Genomic DNA, 22,419 nt, shown 5'->3' on the forward strand with positions numbered 1-22,419 from the left:
TTGTCTCAACATTTGGAAGATGAAATCTTACTTGTAAGAGCATATACATCTGTATGAATGCATGAAAGACTGTTATTGGCTTTTTCAAGAGACAGACTGTAACAATGACTGAAACAAGTATTGTTAGATAGTGTAGTGCAGGGTTCTCCAACCTGTGGGCTGTGGCCCACTACTGGGCTCTGGCCTATTCACACAGGGCTGTGTGAGTGGTGGGCTGGCATGTGGGCATGCAGCACCACTTGTGCGATTGATGGGTGCCGGCGCCCGCAGCCCCACTCATATGAGCACGTGCCCCTCACACAAACCCTTTACCTCCGCCCACCGCAATGGGCTGCCAACCTGAAAGGTTGGGGAATGCTGGTGTAGCGGACACCTTAGCATAGTGCTGCTTAAAGTATGGTAATTACAAACTCAGTATGAATCCAGGTAATTTGAATAATACCCAAACTTGCATTATGTATACCAATGGAATCTGACCTTTGTGAGAACTATTAAATGTATCCAACAACCCAAAAAAGCTCGTTGGATGTAGTCCATGTCCTGCTGTATTCTGTCATTACTGTAGCATAGGTCTTATGATGATGCCTCTATTATGCTTGAGTTTCTCCTGGATCTACAGTATGTCCTCTTTTCCTACAATGCTTGCAACTACCATACATAGCATATCATGATGCTATGTGTATTCCAGTTTAACATTTTATTGAGTTATAAAATATTGTACAATACAAAATACAAAAGTAAACAAAAGCAGTGAGGAGGAAAAGGGGAAAGAGAAGTGAGGAAGGATAAGAAAAAGAAAAGAAGCATTGACTTCCGACTCTCTCTGTTGCAGTAAAATAAGGCATTAACATCGAATCACAACTTTTTGGATGCTTACGAGACCGCCTTCTGCCTCCGATAGTCTCCCACCGACCAGTACGCTCCCACAGAGAGGGTCTCCTCAGGGTGCCATTGGTTAGACAGTGTCTTTCATGCTCTCCAGGGGGAGAGCCTTCTCTGTGGGGGCACCTACCCTCTGGAATGAGCTGCCCCCGGAGATTCATCGGATTCCCGACCTTCGTACCTTTCGCCGCGCCCTTAAAACACTATTATTCCATCAAGCAGGGCTGGCCTAAAATACTATTTTTAATGGGTTATTTTATGTTATTTTAGATTGTGGGCCAAACTATTTAATAATTTTAAATTGTTTTTAACTTTTATATTGTTGGTTTTTATTCCGGCTGTACACCGCCCTGAGTCCTTCGGGAGAAGGGCGGTATATAAATTTAATAAAACTAAACTAAACTAAAACTATACGTATTCCAACATGAATTAAGAGTGCTTAGGAAACACTATATCAAGCTGGGATTCAAATTTTTTACTAGTGGCTCTGTGGGCGTGGCTTGGGCGTGGCTTGGTGGGCGTGGCGGGAAGGATACTGTAAAATCTCCATTCCCTCCCCACTCCAGAGGAAGGTTACTGCAAAATCCCCATTTCCTCCTGGGTCTCAGGAGGCAGAGAATAGATGAGGGTGGGGCCAGTTAGAGGTGGTATTTACCGGTTCTCCAAACTACTCAAAATTTCTGCTACTGGTTCTTTAGAACTGGTCAGAACCTGCTGAATACCACCTCTGAAACTCTTCTGAGATATTAGTGTTTCATGTACCAAGGCCTGCCAATACATTTAAGCAAACATTCTCTTGTGGGGGCAGTCATTTAAGAACACCCATCAGATCATAGTGCCTTAGAGATGGGATTTGTATTTGAACCATTTGGACAGGCAGATGAACATGTATGTGATATTTGAACATTGAAATAGGAGGTAAGTGGAACGTGAATGACTGTGAGCAGGGCATCTTGCTTAAAGAAAGGTCACATAAAATCTAGCTGTTCAAAAGCCTTTCTAGCCACAGATGTCACTTGTTCCACAAGGAGGAGTTGTGAATTTAGAAAAGCTTCTAAATTGTGCAAGTGTATACAACTCTCTTCAAAGTGAAAGAAGGAATGTCCTTGGAGTAATTCAGGTCACAAACCAAAAGCTATCTGAGTGATTTAAAACTGTTAAAAACTGTTTCTACCCATTCATACATGACAGCCTGTGGGCCAGTGATGGCTAACTTTTTTGCCATTATGTGCCAAAAACGGGGGTCACGGGAGTCACGTGTGCACATGCCCACAGCCATAATTCAATGCCCATCCTGCACCCCCGCGCATGTGCATGCGACCCCCCCACATTCCCCCCGCTTTTGGCATACAATGGCAAAAAGGTTACTGGTGGGCCTGGTAGGCACGTTTTTAATCCTCCCCAGCCTCCAGAGGCTTTCTTGGAGCCTGGGGAGGGCGAAAATGGCCTCCCCCAGCCCCCTGGAAGTCCTCCGGAGGCTGAAAATGCCCTCCCAAAGCCTCCGTGTGAGCCCTGTGCTTACCTGGCATCCAAAATGGGCTGCGTGGACACTCTTGAGAGGGGAGGGGCAGTGTGGGTGCGGCCAAATGAAAATCAGTTGGCTGGCGCGTGCATGCACGCTCCAGCTAAACTAGGGCAACAGCTCACATGCCCACAGATATGACTCTGTGTGCCACAGGTTCACCATCATGGCTCTAGGCAATGTTAGCACTTGCTTGGTAAATATCATCAAAAACATTTGTTGTTTACTGTGTTTTTGAATCACCAGATTTAAACCTAAATAAAATCTTACAGTTGGTACATAGACATACCAGTAAACAGATAAACGATGTTTTTTCAAAAAGCAATATTCTCATATTGAGTTTATTCTTGATTCTTTGTAACATAAAACTTTTACTCTTGGTCCATAGAATGTGATACTGTTATAAATGATGGTAATACATGCATAATACAATGACATAAAAGTAATGGATTTATTATATATTTTAAAATCTATTGGGAGCCGTTAAGTTCGATTAAGAAGGGTGCCATTTTTATTCAGCATTATTCTCCTGAATTGACTCTCAGGGAGCAATTTAGATTTACCAACAAGCAGTCTTGCTTATTCTGGCCCCTGTTTCAGACAACAATTGTTTATTTTAAAAGTAAAATAACAGAGAAATACAGTCTTAAAAAAGAAATAGTAAGGGTCTAAACATTATCCACCTTTAAGTCAGTGCATAATAAACTGTTCACAGATATTGCTATATTAACAACTTGGTTAATATTATGGAGATATAATCTATCTTTACATGAACACTTTGAAGTGATTTTCTTAGGTTTACTTATATAGATTGTCTCAATGTAACATTTCCTCTTCGTTGTTTAAAACTAAATTTATTTTCTTCTAAATTTCTAGGTAATCCCTCCTAAGGAATGGAAGCCAAGAAAAAGTTATGATGATATTGATGATCTGATGATTCCAGCTCCTATTCAACAGATGGTAACTGGTCAGTCAGGTCTATTCACTCAATACAACATTCAAAAAAAGCCAATGACTGTGAAAGAATTTAGGCAACTTGCTAATAGTGACAAGTAGGTATATTCATTCCATACTTTGTTTTATAAAGGTGCACAATTTAAATTACATTTAATTAACCACATTTGTTGTTAATTACATTTAAATTCAGTTGATATTTTTCTGATACCCTGGCCTCATTTATTTTATGGTGGGAAAGCCCTCCATAAAGTCAAAATAGGGCACTTACTTGGAAAAAATGTTCTGTTTGGTACTTGTTTATCTGTTCTTTGGTGCATTCAAACTTTTTATCCTTGAAATTCAGAATAAATGATTTATTGCTCTTTATGATTTTTGGTAAGTTTCTTGATTAGGAAAAATAAATGAATAGAGGTCTTCTGCTTAGATATCTAAGCAACTTATTCACAGTAAGAGAATATTTACTAGGAATGACACTGTGATAAGAAGGATGTGAGATGGATTTATTCATTTATCTTTCCATTCAGTTTATATTAATAAATAGATTCCCTTTGCTTTTTGCATTTTATTCCTGTGACTTAAAGCTATTTTCTCAAGACAGTATTGTTGATTTCCAGAATGTTAATTTTAGAAGATATGTTGTTCACATATGTTACATGATGGCTCAGCAGTTAAGACACTGGGCTTGTCAGCTGGAAGTACTCTTTCTGATTTGTCCATATTTTTTCACTTTCTTAGTCAGAAGTAAGCTTCTTTATTTGTGTTCCATTTCACTCAGGCCAGAATCCTAGGGACAATTTTATTAACCTTAATAAAGTATTAAATGATCATATTGATTTCCTTTTGAGAGAGTTTACTGTCAACCTAGCAATAAGATTGTGTTGTTCTTTGTCCATTTCTTGGAAGTCTGTTTCCCGTTAAACAATAAATTGGAAAAGAGAGGCCACTTGCCCATAAGCAATTTATTGTTGAGGAAAGGGCCTTATCTAGAAGCTCTAACCTAAGAGAGACTTTTGCAACCATCTTCTTTTTTAAAGTACCTGGAGGTCTGCTGGTCCAGCATTCCAGATGCTCCACTGAGAGTCCATTATTGGTACAATTTAACCTGTTACAGCATAGCTCAGCCTATTCGAAGAAAAGGATGTGGCTAATCTTTGAATAGGTGGAAAATGAGACTAGACAAAAACATCTTGATCCTGGGCAGGTCACTTTGGATGGCTCTGACTCTCTGGATGGTTTGAAATATTTGCACAAATATCATCATCAAAGGAAAACAATAGCACTTGCATCCAATGCTTCACCAGTCCAGTAGTAGCACTTGGCTGAATGCTACAGTACCTATATTCATGCATAATGGGAGTGAGTATGACTTCTCTCAAATTTGCCCTCTCCAGTAAGTTATGATCCCCAGTTTGAGAACCTCTACCAGTAAGACTTTTAGACAGCTTTCTAATGATTTTTGAAGCCCTAAGTCCTTGATGGCGAACCTATGGCACGTGTGCCACAGGTGGCACGTGTAGCCATATCAGTGGGCGCACCAGCTGAGCTCTGGCGTGCATGTATGTGCCGGACAGCTGATTTTTGGGCCTTCTGGGCCCACCGGAAGTAGGGAAACAAGCTGTTTCCTGTCTCCGGAGGGCCTGGGGCGTGGGTGGGGAAGCCCGTTTTTCTTTCTTACCTGGCTCCAGATCCTCTCTATGCATCTGTGGAGGGCGAAAACAGCCTTTCCCACTCCCTCGGAGGCCCTCCGGAGGCCTGAAAGGGCCCATTTCCCAACTCCCGGTGGGACAGGAAGTGACATATTTTGCTGTCCCCAGCCTCCAGAGCCTCTCTAGGAGCCTCTGGAGGGCCTCCGAGGGAGTGGGAAAGACTGTTTTCGCCCTTCCCAGATGCATAGAGAGGATCTGGAGCCAGGTAAGAAAAGAAAAATGGGCCTACCAGGCCATCATGTGCCAGGAGCGGGGGGCGGGGAAGGGGAGGTTACGCGTGCATGCGCAGGACAGGGCGCATAGAATTATGGGTGTGGGCGCGCGAACCTCCCTCACCCCCCCCGACACACAATGGCAAAAAAGTTAGCCATCACTGCTCTAAGTTCTATAATAAGTTTTCAGGAGAAGTAAAACTATTTCAGTTGCCTGAAATACCAGGATCATACTAGAAAATAAATTTGGATTATTTGGCATGATGGCAATTTATGTGATTTGATGATTGAGTTGCCTACCATGATAATTCTTGTCACAGTACTTTAAAGCTAAAATCAACCTCCTCTTTACTGATGTCCAGTGTATCTTATGTGTATTTCCAGGAAATTTATTTCAATTGTTGTGATAGTGTGAGCATGTGGACAAGGTTCTTGCAGCTATAACCCAATTCTTTGCCCTCTTGATCTGTAACTAACAGTACTGATTGGAACTGAGGGTGGGCATTTTTGCCATTGTATGTTAGAAATGTGATAATAGAAGTTAACTTACTTGCATTCTCCTAAAGTAAGCAATCAACTAAATATTTCTGTAGAAGAAAGATGGTACAGCACACTAAGAGAACTTGGAAAGAGGTATGAAGAGAGTGGCAGTTGACAATTAGACAAAGAGTTTCAGCTCTCTATTGATTGGTGCTTTATGGGAAGCATTCTCACACTGGAAAGCTCTTCATGATAGTACATGATCTTTTGGCAGCCTAGGGAGAAAATTGCAAAATATCTGTTTCCAATTGTCAGTCAGAACTCGGGAAACTGAACCAAGTTCACTGGCAGAAAACGGTGAATATTTCTCTTCCGCTCAAGTGATCTAAGTAAATTTTGCTGAAAAAAAAAGATTACTGGAAGGGAAAAACTCATTTCCTTCATCCTTCCATCAACAATGATATCTAGGATTCTGGTGCAGCACCTAATGTTTCAATTAGTGTCCTTAAGAATGAAAAAGCTACACACCTCTGTTGGATTTTCATTTCATTTTTTTCTTTAGCTTATGCAATTTTTGAAAAAGGATTTTGTTGTTAATTTTATATGGAACAATAATAAAATGCATTCTGAACAAAGTGTAAAACATTAAAATAACAAACAAACAACAGAAGATTCAGAATTATAGGCCAATCTAATTGCTAAATGCTGACTACAAAATATTTATGGCTATAATAGCAGATAGAATCAAAATTATATTAAACGAAATTATACATTCGGATCAAAATGGATTCCTACCCAACAGACATATAAAAAATAGCATACGAATCATCATGAACGTCTTAGAATTCTGTGAAGCTCACCCTGAAAAACAGGTAGCTGTGATATTTTTGGATGCACAAAAAGCTTTTGACAATTTAAATTGGGACTTTATGATAAACCAATTAATAAAAATGAATTTTGGAGAAAAATTTACAGAAATGATTAGAGCCATATACACTACACAGACAGCAAAAATAATAATAAATGGGGAACAAACAGAAAGCTTTGAGATACCTAAAAGAGTAAGACAAGGTTGCCCCCTATCACCTCTGTTATTCATTCTGTCTGTGGAGACATTAATGTCACAAATTAGAGACAATTCAGAAATAAAGGGACTAAAAATTAAACCACAAGAATATAAGGTCCAAGCATTTGCATATGATTTGGCATTATTGAGGAACCTTTAGAATCTGGACCTACTTCATTATAAGATATAAACCAATTTGACATGGTAGCAGGATTTAAAATAAATAAAGACAAAACTAAAATATTGACTAAGAATTTAACCAACAGACAGAACGAAGAGCTAGAGGAGAAGTTGGGAATCTTGAGAGTAATGAAAATTAAATATTTAGGAATTTGGCTATCGGAAAAATGTACCATGATAAAGAGGGATAGTTACACTACACTTATATTACAAATACAAAAAGATCTGGACAATTGAACTAAATTACCAATATCATTAATTGGCAGAATTTCGACAATCAAAATGAACATATTACCCAAGTTACTTTATCTATTTCAAATGGTACCAATAAAATTAGGGAAAAAACTCTTTGAACAATTAAATAAAATGACATCAAAATTTATATGGTCAGAGAAAAAACCGCGTATCAAATTCAAATTACTGGAAGATAGCAGGAAAAAAGGAGGTTTCAGTTTACCAGAATGGGAACTTTACTACCAAGGGGCATCCCTAACATGGCTTAAAGATTGGATACAACTCAAAAATAAATGAATACTAACGATAGAAGGCCATGACCTCCAGCTTGGTTGGCATGGTTTTCTCTGGGATGGGAAAAATAAATCACATACCTACTTTCAAAGACACATGTTAAGAGATGCCCTACTGACAGTTTGGGAAAAGATTAAAAAGAATCACTATACAAAGGTCCCAATTTGGTTGTCTACAAAGGAAGCAATGATATATCCAAATACCACAGATTTAGACTAAATGGTGAGATATATAGAATTACTAGATACAAAAGGAGAATTAAAATCAGTACAAGACCTGAAAAAACAAGTAATAAATTTGGAATGGTGGTTATATTTACAAATCAAAACTAGATTTAAAAAAGATAATGAACAATTTGGCATAAGCAAGGAACAATTGGAACTAGATAAAATATTATTAGGACCAGGGAGATAAATGATTACAAATACTTATAATTACCTATTAAGATATAAATTGGAAGAAGAAACAGTTAAAGAAATGATGATAAGTTGGGCTAGGAATTTTGGACACACTATAAAATTGGAAAATGGGAAAAAAAACTAGAAATTGACCATGGCAGTAACATATAAAGAAAACAGCTATAAAATGTTTTATAGATGGCATTTAGCACCAGCGAGATTGGCAAAAATGTACTCCAACCTATCACCTAAATGTTGGAGATGTGGCCATAAATTAGGAACATACTACCACATGTGGTGGATGTACCCCGGTGTTAAAAAAATTTGGTATAAAATCAGAATTTTGGTATAAAATGGTTAGAAGAGATTACACTCCAAAAGTTTGATTTCAAACTGGATCATTCTAGGAATGATTGATAAGAAAATGGAGAAAAGTTTGTACTACATAACATTGCATATACTAACGGTGGCCAGAATTGCTCTGGCGCAAATGTGGAAACAGATCAATACACCACCAGAAGAAATAGTAATTAAAAAGATCTTCGAACGTGCTGAAATGGATAAAATGACAATGGAAATTAAATAAATATATGATTTGGACTAGCATAAAATGTGGAATAGATTCTATACATTGCTAGAAAATAGAAATAAAAAAAATAGAAATAAGAATGTAAATTGAAATTTGATTAATTGGAACCTAAGAGTATTGAATACTGGCAAGGATAAAATCTTGACTATGTTAATAAATAGGATGCAAGTATATATAACAATTTAGTTTATAAGAATGCTCAATATGGTTATACAAGAATAAGAGAATGATTAGGAAGATTGAATTTAAAAGTAAAGATAATTATTGATGCAGAAAGTTGTAAAATATTATATAATGTTGTTATTTATGTTTTGTATTTTACCGTTTGGTGTATGTGTATGTTCTCTTCTTTTTTTCTTTTTCTTTTTTCTTTTTTTATCTTTCTATTATGTTTTTGGTTTTAAAAATGTAAAATATTCAATAAAAACTATTTTTAAAAAATTAAAATAAATAACTTTTATTAGCTGGAAGATAGAATTACTACTTATGTAAAGTTGATAGTAACTGGTACAACAAGATTAAAATACGTTTCAATTTTTCAAGATTAATAGGCAGACACATATATGTATGCACCAGTAATGGGTTTCAATTTCAGCTGCTACTGGTTCACTCATGGGCGCGCATGCGCAGAGACATCTGGGTAGGCAGAGCCTCCTGCTGCTGCCGCTACCGGTTCGCCCGATCTGGGGCGAACCGGTAGCAACCCACAACTGGTATGCACATAGACAAAATACATACACACAGTGTTCTTTGTTAATCTAAGGTTTATTTAAAAGTTTGTTTAGTCATACAAGTAGAAAGCATTTATATATATAAATACTAATTCTTTGAAACCATTGTTTTTTTCACTTTTTCCTTTACAGATATTGTACTCCGAGACATTTAGATTTTGAAGACTTAGAGCGTAAATACTGGAAAAATTTAACTTTTGTGGCACCAATCTATGGAGCAGATATTAACGGAAGCGTATATAACGAAGTAGGCACATTATTTGTATCCTCCTAAACTGTCTAATGTTATATTTTCACTACAAATAAGAAACATAAATTGAATATAGCTATGGTCCATTTCTTTTGAGTGCCGGTATATTTTATGAAATGAGCTGGTATATTTTATGAAATGTGCTTGTATCTGGCATTTGGATGTTTTAAATATAAAATAGATAATAACCACAAATTTATGGTAAAAATTTTATTTAGCAATAGCTGGCAAAAATTACAGCTTTAATTGGGTCAGGCATTATTGTGTTTTCTTTGAAAGGAATAAGCTATATAATAATTTCCTTATGATTTCATGTCTCAATAATCATCTATATGTTGCGTAAGTGGCAGATGTCTCTAAAATATTTTCCTTGTGCCTTCAAGTCAATCATGATTCCTGGTGACTTTAAGGACAACTCCCTGCAATTTTGATAGATGGCATAATTATGGAAAATTGGGTTAAAAGATTGACAGAAGAAAGTAATGAAAAAAAAGAATAATGGAAAGCATATGGGAGATACTAAATTATTAGCAGGTCTTTATGGATGTCTCATCAGAAATGTGGCACTTCTCAAGTAAATGTAGCCACATGGAAAGTGAAAAAGAGTAGATTGACGGGGTAAATAGCCAGTTCCGTCTCAGACTAACAAAGTATGTTCTGATACCTGTGCCTTTCCAGACATCTAATCTGAAAAGCACTTTGGACTGGTTATTTCTCTATCAGCCACCAGATGGTAACCTTGCACAAGGATAGATATCATTAGTATTATGTGCTGTTAACTGAAATTTCTTCTAAATTTAGAATCATGATCTCCCATATTTATTCATATTAGGGATTTTCATATATTCAGCAATGATGGATGAAATACAAGCTGTTTAGAAATGAGGCAATGGAAGCAAAGGGTAGGGAAGGAAATAGTTCACAGTGAGTTCATACAACTCACATGAAACCATATGTGAATTGTTTTATCAAAAGTGAAAGCAATTTAGGTATCCAAATGGAAGCTATTTATTTTCTATAATAAATGAAGACTGTTATTTTATGAAGCTTCCATTTAAAAAATGTGGCCACAATATATGTATTTTGACGTTATTTAGTGTTTTGGAGAAGGCTTTGAATATGTAGGGCAAATGGAAATCTTTGAAATTAATAAACTCATAATTAAAATGGTTGTGATTCAACAAGTTATTTAAACATAAACCATGTCTTTGTTTTACATTTTTGTTCAGTAGACATTGAAAACATTGGGACTGTAGCTCAGAGATTTATCATATACATTCTATGCAAAAAAATCATTTCAATCCATGACATCTCTAATTGGGTTCAGTAGAACTGAGTAGATCAGTCAGTGGTTTGATTTATCATGAGTCTTTATGATCTTTTCAACTTGGGTGTGCTTTTCTTCTAACGTAAAACAACCTTGCCAGTGAAGCAGAGCTTCAAGAGAGTCTTCCATACAGTTTAATGTTAACCAGTACCTTAGCCAACAGATTTTCAAATGTGTCTGTATAAAAGAAGGACCAGCTATTAGACACAAGAGAGCATTTGATATACAACTGGAGACATAAAAGATAGCTCTTACAAATTTATTCTGGATTGCTTCTGAAGACACACTTACATACAAGGCTGTGTGCCATAAGACTTGGATTTAAAGAATCTTACTGCTGAAGTTATTATTGCTGCAGCTAGCAAATAGGACTGTATCATTGGACATCTTTTATTTGGTTCTTCTATATCAGGGAAGATTACAAAATGGCTCCTAAATATTTGAAGAAATGTGTATTTATTCAGTACTGATATTGTTTGCTTCCAATTATACTTCCAATTACTACATATTTTAGTAAACATGACAACTTTAGTTTTGGCATGATTAATGCCCCAGAGTTTGTTTTTTTCCTTGCTGCTGTATGTTGTTAACGCCTGCAGACTCAGCTTTAGGCCCAGCCGGGTCTAATATAAATATTTTTTAATTGGGAAAAAAATTGACAGTGTGAGTGACTGATCTCTGCTTCTCTTTCTTTGCCCCTGATTTCTAATAAACATTTACAAAATTGTATGGATATTGACACCATACAAATATTTTTGTTTTAAAGCTGGTGTGCTTGCCTAGTTTTTGCGGTTAGGTATGTATTTAGGAGATGGCTTCAAAAAGAACATTAAACAGCCTGAATGACCTCCTACTAATGCAAGGGCAGCATTTTATTAGAGGCTTATGGCATGTGGTCTAATAATAAATGCAAATAATAAAACATATATTTTATCTTCCTTTTACTTTCCTATAATTGCAATAGTATACAATGTCCACTACACGTGATTATGCTATAACTGTGCAGCTAATCCTGTGCAGTACTCATTACTAGGTAGTCATACATTAGCAATTGCTTATAGAAAATATGAATATTTTGGCCATAAAAGGAGTGTCAATAATTTATATAAGAACTATTGCTACTCTATGTCTAGTATGACAGACAATTTAAATGAGGCCTTCTTTAAGTAACAAGTGATATAATTTTGGAATTATACATATTTACACTGTTTTATTAAAAGCATTTTTATGCATTCTGCAGTCAAAAATAATTCTTGATTGCTTTACATATGAAGACTAAAATATTAATGCGTTCCGATGTGCTGGTTTACAATGTCAGTAGTGTAACACAGAAAAAAAAAAGGTCAGAAAAACAATATATTAATTATTCAGAGAAAATGCTTATAATGAAAAGCTGAAATGGAAACATTTCAGACAGAATTGTTGGCTTGTCTTTTAATATTTAAAAATTTAAGGTCCGCAGTAAATAAAGCCCCCCTCATTTGTGATCTTGTTCAGGAGGGGGGAGCGGACCTGGCAGGTATTACGGAGACCTGGTTGGGCCTGGAGGGAGGGGTCCCTCTGGTAGAAATGTGCCCACCAGGCTTCCACGCATTCCATCAACCGAGGTCTCAGGGAAGGGGTGGGGGAGTAGCGGTTATTATTAGAGAAGGTTTTAGGCCGAGGGAGACCACTGTTCCTCAGACGGCCGGTTGTGAGACCCTCCTTGTGAAGTGGGGTCATGGGGTTCAGATGGGTTTGCTGATCACGTACCTGGCTCCCTGCCACGTGGCAGCAGCCCTGCCCGAGCTACTCAACGTTATTGCCGCGGTGGCGGTTGATACCCCCAGACTTATGGTCATGGGGGATTTCAACCTGCCGTCCGTGGGTGAGACGTCTGAGGTGGCTCGGGAGTTCATGGCTTCCATGACGGCTATGGATCTGACCCAGCTAATTCATGGCCCTACGCACATGGGGGGAAACACACTGGACCTGATTTTTGTCTCTGGACAGTGGTTGAGTGATCTCGAGATAGGGGACATAGTTATCGAGCCCTTGTCATGGTCGGATCACTCTCTCCTTCGCCTTGATCTTCGAACCGCTGCTCCCCGCCGCAGGGAGGCGGAACCGATAAGATGGTACCGCCCCAGGCGCCTGATGGAACCTGATAGGTTCCAGACGGAGCTTGGGCCAATGCCTGAGGTCTTGGCTCACGCCTCGACTGGAGACTTAGTGGCCGCCTGGGATAGGGCGGCCGCTGGAGCTCTGGATCGAGTCGTGCCTTTGCGGCCTCTGACCCGGCGCCGATCTCACCTGGCTCCTTGGTTTACTGAGGAGCTGAGGGAGATGAAGCGCCGGAAAAGACGCCTAGAGAGTAGTTGGAGGGCCAGTCGCACTGAATCTGACCGGACACTGGTAAGATCTCATATTAAGAATTACCTAGTGGCGATAAAAGCAGCGAAATGTACTCATCTTGCTGCTCTTATCGCGTCATCAGATAACCGCCCGGCCGCCCTGTTTAGGGTGACCCGCTCCCTGCTCCACCAGGAAGCGAGGGAGGACCCCTTGGAGGGGAGAGCCGAGGATTTTGTTCAGTATCTGTATGACAAAATCACTCAGATTCGGGAAGATCTGGACTCTGACTGGGTAGATCCAGTGGGGATGACGGAGGCAGGTCCTGAGAATGTTATCTGGGATGAGTTTGACTCTGTGACCCCTGAGGACGTGGACAGGATTCTGGGTAGACTGAATGCGACCACATGTTTGTTGGACCCGTGCCCCTCCTGGTTAGTGCTGGCTTCCCGGGAGGTGACGCGAGGCTGGCTCCAGGGGATTATAAATGCTTCATTGAGTGAGGGTGTCTTTCCCGCCGCCTTGAAAGAGGCGGTGGTGAGACCTCTCCTCAAGAAGCCTTCCCTGGACCCGGCAATATTGGCAAATTATCGTCCAGTCTCCAACCTTCGCTTTGTTGCAAAGGTTGTTGAGAGTGTGGTGGCACGACAGTTTCCCCGGTACCTGGATGAAACGACGTATCTAGATCCGTTCCAGTCGGGCTTCAGGCCTGGGTACAGCACGGAAACGGCATTGGTCGCGTTGGTGGATGATCTCTGGAGGGCTCGGGACAGAGGTTGTTCCTCTATCCTGGTCCTATTAGATCTCTCAGCGGCTTTTGATACCATCGACCATGGTATCATGCTGCACCGGTTGGGGGGGTTGGGGGTGGGAGGCACCGTACTACGGTGGTTCTCCTCCTTTCTCTCCGACCGGTCGCAGTCTGTGTTGACAGGGGGGCAGAGGTCGACCCCGAGGCCCCTTATATGTGGGGTGCCACAAGGATCGGTCCTCTCGCCCCTTTTGTTCAACATTTATGTGAAGCCGTTGGGCGAGATCATCCGTGGTTTCGGGGTGGAGTACCATCAGTACGCTGACGACACCCAGCTGTACATCTCCACCCCGGACCACCCCAACGATGCCCTTGAAGTGATGTCCCGGTGCCTGGAGGCCGTACGGATCTGGATGGGGAGAAACAGGCTCAGACTCAACCCATCCAAGACCGAGTGGCTGTGGTTTCCGACATCCCGATATAGTCAGCTGGTGCCATCGCTGACTATTGGGGGCGAAGTATTGGCCCCCACGGAGAGGGCTCGCAACTTGGGTGTCCTCCTGGATTCACGGCTGTCTTTAGAAGAGCACTTGACGGCCGTGACCGGGAGGATTTTTCATCAGGTTCGCCTGATTCGCCAGTTGCGTCCCTTTCTGGATCGGGACTCGTTACGCACGGTCACTCATGCCCTCGTCACCTCCCGTCTGGACTATTGTAACGCTCTCTACATGGGGCTCCCCTTGAGGAGCACTCGGAGGCTCCAACTGGCGCAGAGTGCGGCCGCGCGGGTGGTGATGGGAGCGACGTGGCGCTCCCATGTAACGCCTCTCCTGCGCGAGCTGCACTGGCTCCCGGTGGTCTTCCGAGTGCGCTTCAAGGTTTTGGTCATCACCTTTAGAGCGCTCCATGGCTCAGGACCTGGTTATCTACGGGACCGCCTGCTACCACCAATAGCCTCCCACCGACCAGTACGCTCCCATAGAGAGGGGCTCCTCCGGGTGCCGTCGGCCAAACAATGTCGACTGGCGGCCCCCAGGGGGAGAGCCTTCTCTGTGGGGGCACCTACTATCTAGAACGAGCTCCCCCCCGAGATACGGAGGATTCCGGATCTGCGTACCTTCCGTCGCACGCTGAAGACGTTCCTATTCCAGCAAGCCGGCCTGACCTAAACTTCTCCTCTTTTAAATGGGAATTTTAAATTTGGTTTTAAATTATTGGGGTTTTAAATATGGTTCAGCCAAATTTATCTAACTTGTTTTATTTCTATTTTAAATTTTGTATTGATATGTTTTATTTCATGGCTGTTCACCGCCCTGAGTCCTTCGGGAGTAGGGCGGTATACAAATCTAATAAACTAAACTAAACTAAACTAAACTAATAGAGATGACAGAATTATTTTGCTTTCTTGCAATTAGAAAATCAATGGACAATTTAGATACACCTTTTTCCAAAGGGAGAGTAGATCTCCAAAGTGATACATGAATATTATTATTTTGTGCTTGTTTTATATTTGATTTATTGCTCATATCTGCTTTTCAGGGTGTAAATGAATGGAATATTGCTCATCTCAATACCATATTGGATATTGTAGAAGAAGATTGTGGAATCTCAATTGAGGGAGTCAACACTCCATATTTGTATTTTGGAATGTGGAAAACAACTTTTGCATGGCACACTGAAGATATGGATCTGTATAGTATTAATTATCTCCACTTTGGTGAACCAAAATCCTGGTAAGCTAACTCTTATGGGGGGGGGAAGGGGAGGAGAGAAAGGGTGCACAATGTTTCTTAGTTTTGGAAGATTAAAAAATATGAAGAGCTGCAATGTTAAGTCTATGGCTAAAAGCAGATATGGAAACATCTTGTCAGCAATTTGTAATTCAACTAAAATCTCAGATTTGTGACAAAAGAGGTATAATTAACTTTCAAATATCATTTAAAAAAATTTATATTGCATGAATAAAGTTTCCAATATTGTCTCTGGCATCTTTAAGAAAGATAATAATTATAGTACCATATACATTACAGAGCTATTGAATATAGTAAGAAAAATGTTACAATAGCAATAGCACTTAGATTTATATACTACTTCACAGTGCTTTATAGCCCTCTCTAAGCGTTTTACAGAGTCAGCATATTGCCCCCAACAATCTGGCTCCTCATTTTACCAACCTCGGAAGACTGGAAAGCTGCAATATAAAGGAATATGTTATTTTCAGAGCCAAGACATATTACTTGTTCGAAAATCTTTATTCTATAGTACTTCAAAGAATTAGGTTAGAGTGATGGGGAAAAAATAGAGAAAGGAAAATAGAAGCGAAGTAATATTACGCAAAATGCAGAAAAGGAGTAAGAAATAGTAAGTCAAAGGTATTGAGGCATGAGAAAAAGATAAGAAACCATAAAAAAATCTAACTACGCAAATTATTCATAATACCAATCTATACCATCCTGTCTTTACAAATCATCCATGCTTCCATCACACTACAAACTTAGTCCAGCTGGCTTTCTTGCCTAAAGGGGGACAAGAATTCACAGTCTCATGGCTTCTAGCCTGGTACCTTAACCACGAAACCAAACTCTCTCTATAATTTCATCCCAAATTATTTTATCATTTTTATTTTGATTAACTGTGCTGAAAGCTTCTTGTTTATCCGTTTTCACCCAGTTACAATTTTGTATTTTCTTAGAAATTGTTCAGCTTTTTTTTCTATTTCTTTTGATCTTGTGAAGATTTCATCTCTGTCTTCTCCGTGGTTGAATGGTCTGTAATACCCACCCATACTACTGTCATTATTGTTTGTTTTCCCCTTGATGTTTACCAAATGTTTTCAGGATTGTTTTGATCCTTAATCATGAATTTGTGATGTAGGTTCAGTCACTGCGATTTCCCTCCTTTCATATCTTTTTTAAAAACAATGTATATGTAGTAAATCATAGTCTGAATAAGATACGAACTCAGGATAGTTGGTAAGTGATACCAATTAGTTAGGCTCCTGATCCAGTCATAGAAAGAAGATGGACCAATCTACTGAATATTCTGTAGTTTCAGCCATGTCTATTTATTCATTTTAATTACAATCCAATTTAAAAATACAGCACATCATTAATACATGCATAAGCAGTATATATGATACATTTATTTATTAATTAAATTTATATAACTGCCCATCACATCAAGGTGACTCTAGGTGGTGCACAGAATAGATAAAAAATATCTAAAAACAGCAAAACCAAATATATGTAATACTAAATATGTAGTAACAAATATCTTAAAAGAAACCCAAATACAATTAAAGTGAAGGATAAGAAATAGGTCCCTCAACAATGGAGCCCTGTAGTTGAATCTTTGTTTTATGACCCCCAGGCCTGGTCCTATAATTTAAATGTTTTATTTTATGCATATATAAAATAAAGACATCTAATGAAGTTAATGTTTCATTAAAGGAACCAAACAGTAACAGACTTACAACAGTTCATTTAGTGACTGTTAAAAGTTACAAAAAAGTGAAAAAACTGACTTATGACCATTTTTCACAATTGCAGCATGATCAAAATTCGAATGATTGACAACTGGTTCATATTTATGATGGTTGCAGTGTCCCAGGGTAACATGATAATCTTTTGAAACCTTCTGACAAAAGTTTAATGAGGAAGCCAGATTCACTTAACTGTATTTCTAATTTAACAACTGCAATGATTCATTTAACAAATGTGGCAAGAAAAGTTAAATAAATAATAAAACTCACTTAACAAATGTCTCACTTAGCAACATAAATTCTGGGCTCAATTGTGGTCATAAGTAGAGGACTACCTGTAGTTTATCTTTAGGTGAAAGGTTAGCATGTTGATCAGTTGTCACCCTTGTAAGAAGAACATCTGTTCAGGTTAGAGAGTAAACCCTTCTATGTGGAGCATTCAGAATTAGGAGTGTCCAGGTGGAAAGAACAATTTTTCTCTAGGAGAGGTATGAAATTTTGGGACTGTTGACCTGAATGTCTTAAGACCCATATTCTCTGCTTTAGTTCTATCAGGGTTTTTTCTAGGCCTAGAGCAAGTAGAACTGGTATAGATAGTCCATACTGTCTCAGATCTTGGTTGATTTGTTTATCAGAGTATATTGATGTATATATGTGAGTAAACATACTTACCATGCCAAATGCCACTGTACAGAGCTATAGGATTGGTAGAGAAAGAATCATCTTCCTCCACAACTAGTACGGTAATGTAGTAAGCTGCTACTATTGGGACAGTTCTTTTATTCTTCTCTGGACAATACTGGAAAGGTTTGTCGTCTGATAATACCCAATGTCATATTCAGTGCACTACTGTTTTATAGTGCAGGTAGTCCTTGAAGAATAACTATAATTTGGACCAGAATTGCCATTGCTAAGCATGTGGACACTGGAAGGCTATGGAAAGAGGGTGTGGGATGCATGCAGGTGCAGAGAGGCCAAGGAAGGAGGGCATGGGATCTATGTGAGTGAAAGGGAGAAAGAGGGTGTGGTGCAAGTGAGCAATGAAAGGCCAGGTGTGGGGCAGACTTACCTGAGCAACTTGCAACCAGTACTAACTGCAAGCTGGTTGCCAAGCATTCAAATTTTGCTTACATGACTGTGGGACTACTACAATGGTAAGAACTTCGAAAACAGTGTAAATTTCATCATTCAGCACTGTTGTATCCTTGAATGGTTGCTGAATAAACGCTGTAACTTGAAGACTACCTGTAAATCTTTCTCCTGGATATATAGTCCAATAATTGGTTTAAACAGGCCATGGTGGCTCAGTTAAAGACGCTGAGTTTGTCAGCTGGAAAGCTGTCAGCCCAGATTTGAGACCCGGGTACCACATGACGGAGTGAGGTCCCATTACTTGCTCCAGTTCCTGCTCACCTAATAGTTTGAAAGCATGCAAAGGCAAGTAGACAAATAGATAGCACTTCAGTTGGAAGGTAACAGTGTTCTGTGTGTGGTCATGTGACCATATAGGCATGCTGGTCACATGACCATGGAAATATCTTCAGACAACGTGGCTTCCTCAGCGAAGAAATGGAGATGAACACCACCCCCTAGAGATGGATATGATTGGATAGGAGAAATATTTACCATTAATTGATTTAAAAGGCAGAAGGAACAAAATGTGTTATTACTGCCAGTCTAACTTCCAGCAACGGGGTTTTTTCTAATTTCAAAACTGGAAATGGCAGTCCAAGATGAGAAGCTCCTTTTAGATAAGTGTGTCATAAGCCTTTTAGCATTTTAATTAACATCTAGAATTGGGCTGAAAGATAGACATTATTTAGTCTCTTACAATCAACTAATTCAATTTCTTTTGTTTAAGTTTTACATAAGCTGCAATTTCCCAGCATCTCCAAGGCAATCTGGTATGGAATGCCTTATAATATTTCAACTAGGAAGTTATAAGAACATGAATTACTGTTAGGAGGTGAACTAGTCTGCGAAGTAATGCTAGAAATAGCATTCTGATTTTTTTCTGAAATCATTCATAGCATTTCTATTTTGTTGGACTTAAACTCCAGTTCATTAACTCTCATACAATTGTTGCTTCAGGGTATTCCTGATTCCGCTTCTATATATCTTTATCTGATTCTTATAGGGGATGAATGAGAAAGATTGTTAGCATACCAATGGCATTTCACCCCCTTGTCATCTAGATAGTAAATGAAATAGAATACAAGGGAGAACTCTTAAAGGCATCAGGCTAGAAACCAGAAGACTATGAATTCTAGTTTTGCTTTACACATAAAACCAACTGGGTAATCATGGGCCAGTCACAAACTCTCAATCCTAGGATGTGGCAAACCAAATCAGAAATCCTGTCAACAAATCTGCAAGAGTCCAGACAGTAGCCAGGAGTCAAAACTAACTTGAAGACACACATATAATGCAGGTTTCTTTTTTTAAAAAACTTTTTCTGTGCAAGTGTTTGTACATGTGCACTTGTACATATATCTAATTTTTACTTATTGATAAACTATATTTCAATAATAAAAAGTACGAATATCAAATGATAACTTGAGTTTCTCCCCTATCTTTTCTGCTGTTACCTACATACCGTGTTTTCCCGAAAATAAGATATGTCTGGATAATAAGCCCAATCGGGCTTTTCAGCGCATGCGATAATATAAGCCATCCCCGCAAAATAAGTCCCCCACCAACTACTTACATGCATGCATAGCCGGTCCCGCTGTTTCCTCTGGTTACTTGCTGCACAACAAAATGAGTTGAGGTGAGGCTGGAGGGGGGGGGACATGCCCTCCCTTCCCTGTTCTTTGCACCGGCCGGGGGGCCCAACAAGTCCCATCCTACTCCAATGGCAACAGCAGCCTGGCTGCTTCCCTTCCCCGCAATCTCTTTATCGAGGGGGGGTGGCAGATGGGGCGGGGGAGAAGTAAGATGCGTGGGGTGAGACATGGCTTCCCTTGCTATCTCTTCTCCCTCCCCCCTCGCCGGGCATGGCAGGGCTCCTGCCCCTTGCTTAGCCACCCGCCCCCTTTAGGGATGCAATTTGGGGGTGGAAGGTTGGGTAGGTGAGAAGCAGGACGCAGGTCTTACCTTTCAAGCTCTGTCACTTTCTTCGCCGTTGTGTCCAGGGAAACACGCTGTAAAAGAAAGCCTTCTCACGAGTTCAAGAAGTTTGATTGAACTCACAAGAAGGCTTTCTTTTACAGGGTGTTTCCCTGGACACAACGGCGAGGAAAGCGACGGAGCTTGAAAGGTAAGACCTGCATCTCATTTCTTCCCTGCCCCAACTGCCACCCCTCTCGATAAAGAGATGGCAGGGAAGGGAAGCAGCTGTTGTCATTGGGGTGGGGTGGGACATGTTGGGCCACTCGGCCGGCGCGAAGAACAGGGAGGGGAGGTGACAGCAGCAATGGGACATCCAGTCCCACGCTCGCTGCCTCCTGCACCCGCAAAATAATAAGACCCCCCCCCAATAATAAGGCCAAGCCCTTATTTGTGGGGTCAAAAGAAAATAAGACTCTGTCTTATTTTCGGGGAAACATGGTATACTAATTTATACATCTGATGGAATATGCATTTTTTAATTAATGAAAAATACTTTCTTGAAAGTAAAAATGAAAATGTCTGTAAATATACACTAAGAAATAGCATCATCTTATGCAAGATGAGATACAAATTGGAAATTTGCAAAAATGCAGCATGGTTACAAGCACATACATATTTGGACCAAAAAAATCCACATAAGAATTGCATAAAATATTTAGCATCCTGTTTGTAGTATTTTTAAAAAGCTTCATAATAATAAACCAATGTTACACATAGTACAATTACTTTAATTTAAATGAAACTACTCTCATAGATATACTCTGTCTGTACATTTTATTGGCTTACGTGTTACGTCACCTGCAAAGTCATGGAATCAATCATAAACCAATCCATTACCCTCTACTTAGAGACAAACAACCTACTCTCTAACAAGCAGTTTGGCTTCCGAAAAAAATTGTCCTCCAATCTGCAACTCTTGCACTGCAAAAACATGGACTTCAAAATTCGACCAGGATAAAGCAATAGACATAATTTATATAGACTTCTGTAAAGCCTTTGATTCAGTGGTACACGGCAAACTACTTCTAAAACTAAAATCTTGTGGCATTTCTGGATCCCTGCATAAGTGGATAGCTGCATTTCTATCAAACAGTCAAGAAGTAGTCAAAATAGGGAACGCCCTATTAAACCCTGCACCTGTTAACAGCAGTGCTCCCCAAGGTAGTGTTTTAGGACCCACACTCTTTATACTTTACATAAATGACCTTTGTGATCATATTATAAGCAACTGCATTTTCTTCACTGATGATGTAAAACTATTCAACACCACCGACCATGCTGCTACAAAGGCCTTGACTATGTGTCAGAATGCTCAAACAATTGGCAACTACAAATCTCAACCAACAAATGCTCTGTCTTACACATTGGCAAAAAAAATCAGTCCACAAAATACAAGCTGGGCAGATACGACCTAGTAGATGACCCTCACTCTGTCAAGGACCTTGGCGTACTCATTTCAAATGATCTACGTGCTAGAGCTCGCTGTAACAGCAGTGCCAAAAAAGCATTAAGAGTTGTTAACCTAATCTTGCATAGCTTCTTCTCCAGTAATATTGAACTGCAAAATAAGGTATACAAAACTTTTGCTAGACCAGTTCTTGAATACAGCTCATCTGTCTGGAATCCACACTGCACATCGGACATTGAACGAGTCCACAGATATTTCATGAGAAGAGTCCTCTGCTCGCAACAGAATACCTTATGCCACCAGACTTGAAATTTTAAACTTCGCCGTCTTCGGTCTGACCTAAGCATAATACATAAAATTATCTGCTACAGTGTTCTACCTGTCAATGAATACTTCAGCTTCAACCAAAACAATACACAAGCACACAATAGATACAAACTTATGGTAAACCACTCCAAACTTGATTGCAGAAAATACGACTTCAGTAAGAGTTGTCAATGCCTGGAATA

General features: G+C 39.5%; 1 protein-coding gene across 7 annotated transcripts in view; it reads left to right on the top strand.

Moving 5' to 3' along the window:
* The window catches only part of KDM4C (lysine demethylase 4C), a 230,819-nt gene that overhangs the window by 23,761 nt on the left and 184,639 nt on the right, over positions 1 to 22,419 (top strand). For all 7 annotated transcript variants that reach the window (XM_087886203.1, XM_060690502.2, XM_087886199.1 and 4 more), the window contains 3 exons: positions 3,281 to 3,456; positions 9,384 to 9,498; positions 15,450 to 15,643. In XM_087886203.1, coding sequence (XP_087742329.1) covers positions 3,281 to 3,456; positions 9,384 to 9,498; positions 15,450 to 15,643 — 485 coding nt within the window. The remainder of the gene's footprint in view (positions 1 to 3,280; positions 3,457 to 9,383; positions 9,499 to 15,449; positions 15,644 to 22,419) is intronic.

The sequence above is a fragment of the Pantherophis guttatus genome, chromosome 2, assembly GCF_059756535.1.
Source record: "Pantherophis guttatus breed Tessera chromosome 2, ASM5975653v1, whole genome shotgun sequence".
Lineage (NCBI taxonomy): Eukaryota > Metazoa > Chordata > Lepidosauria > Squamata > Colubridae > Pantherophis > Pantherophis guttatus.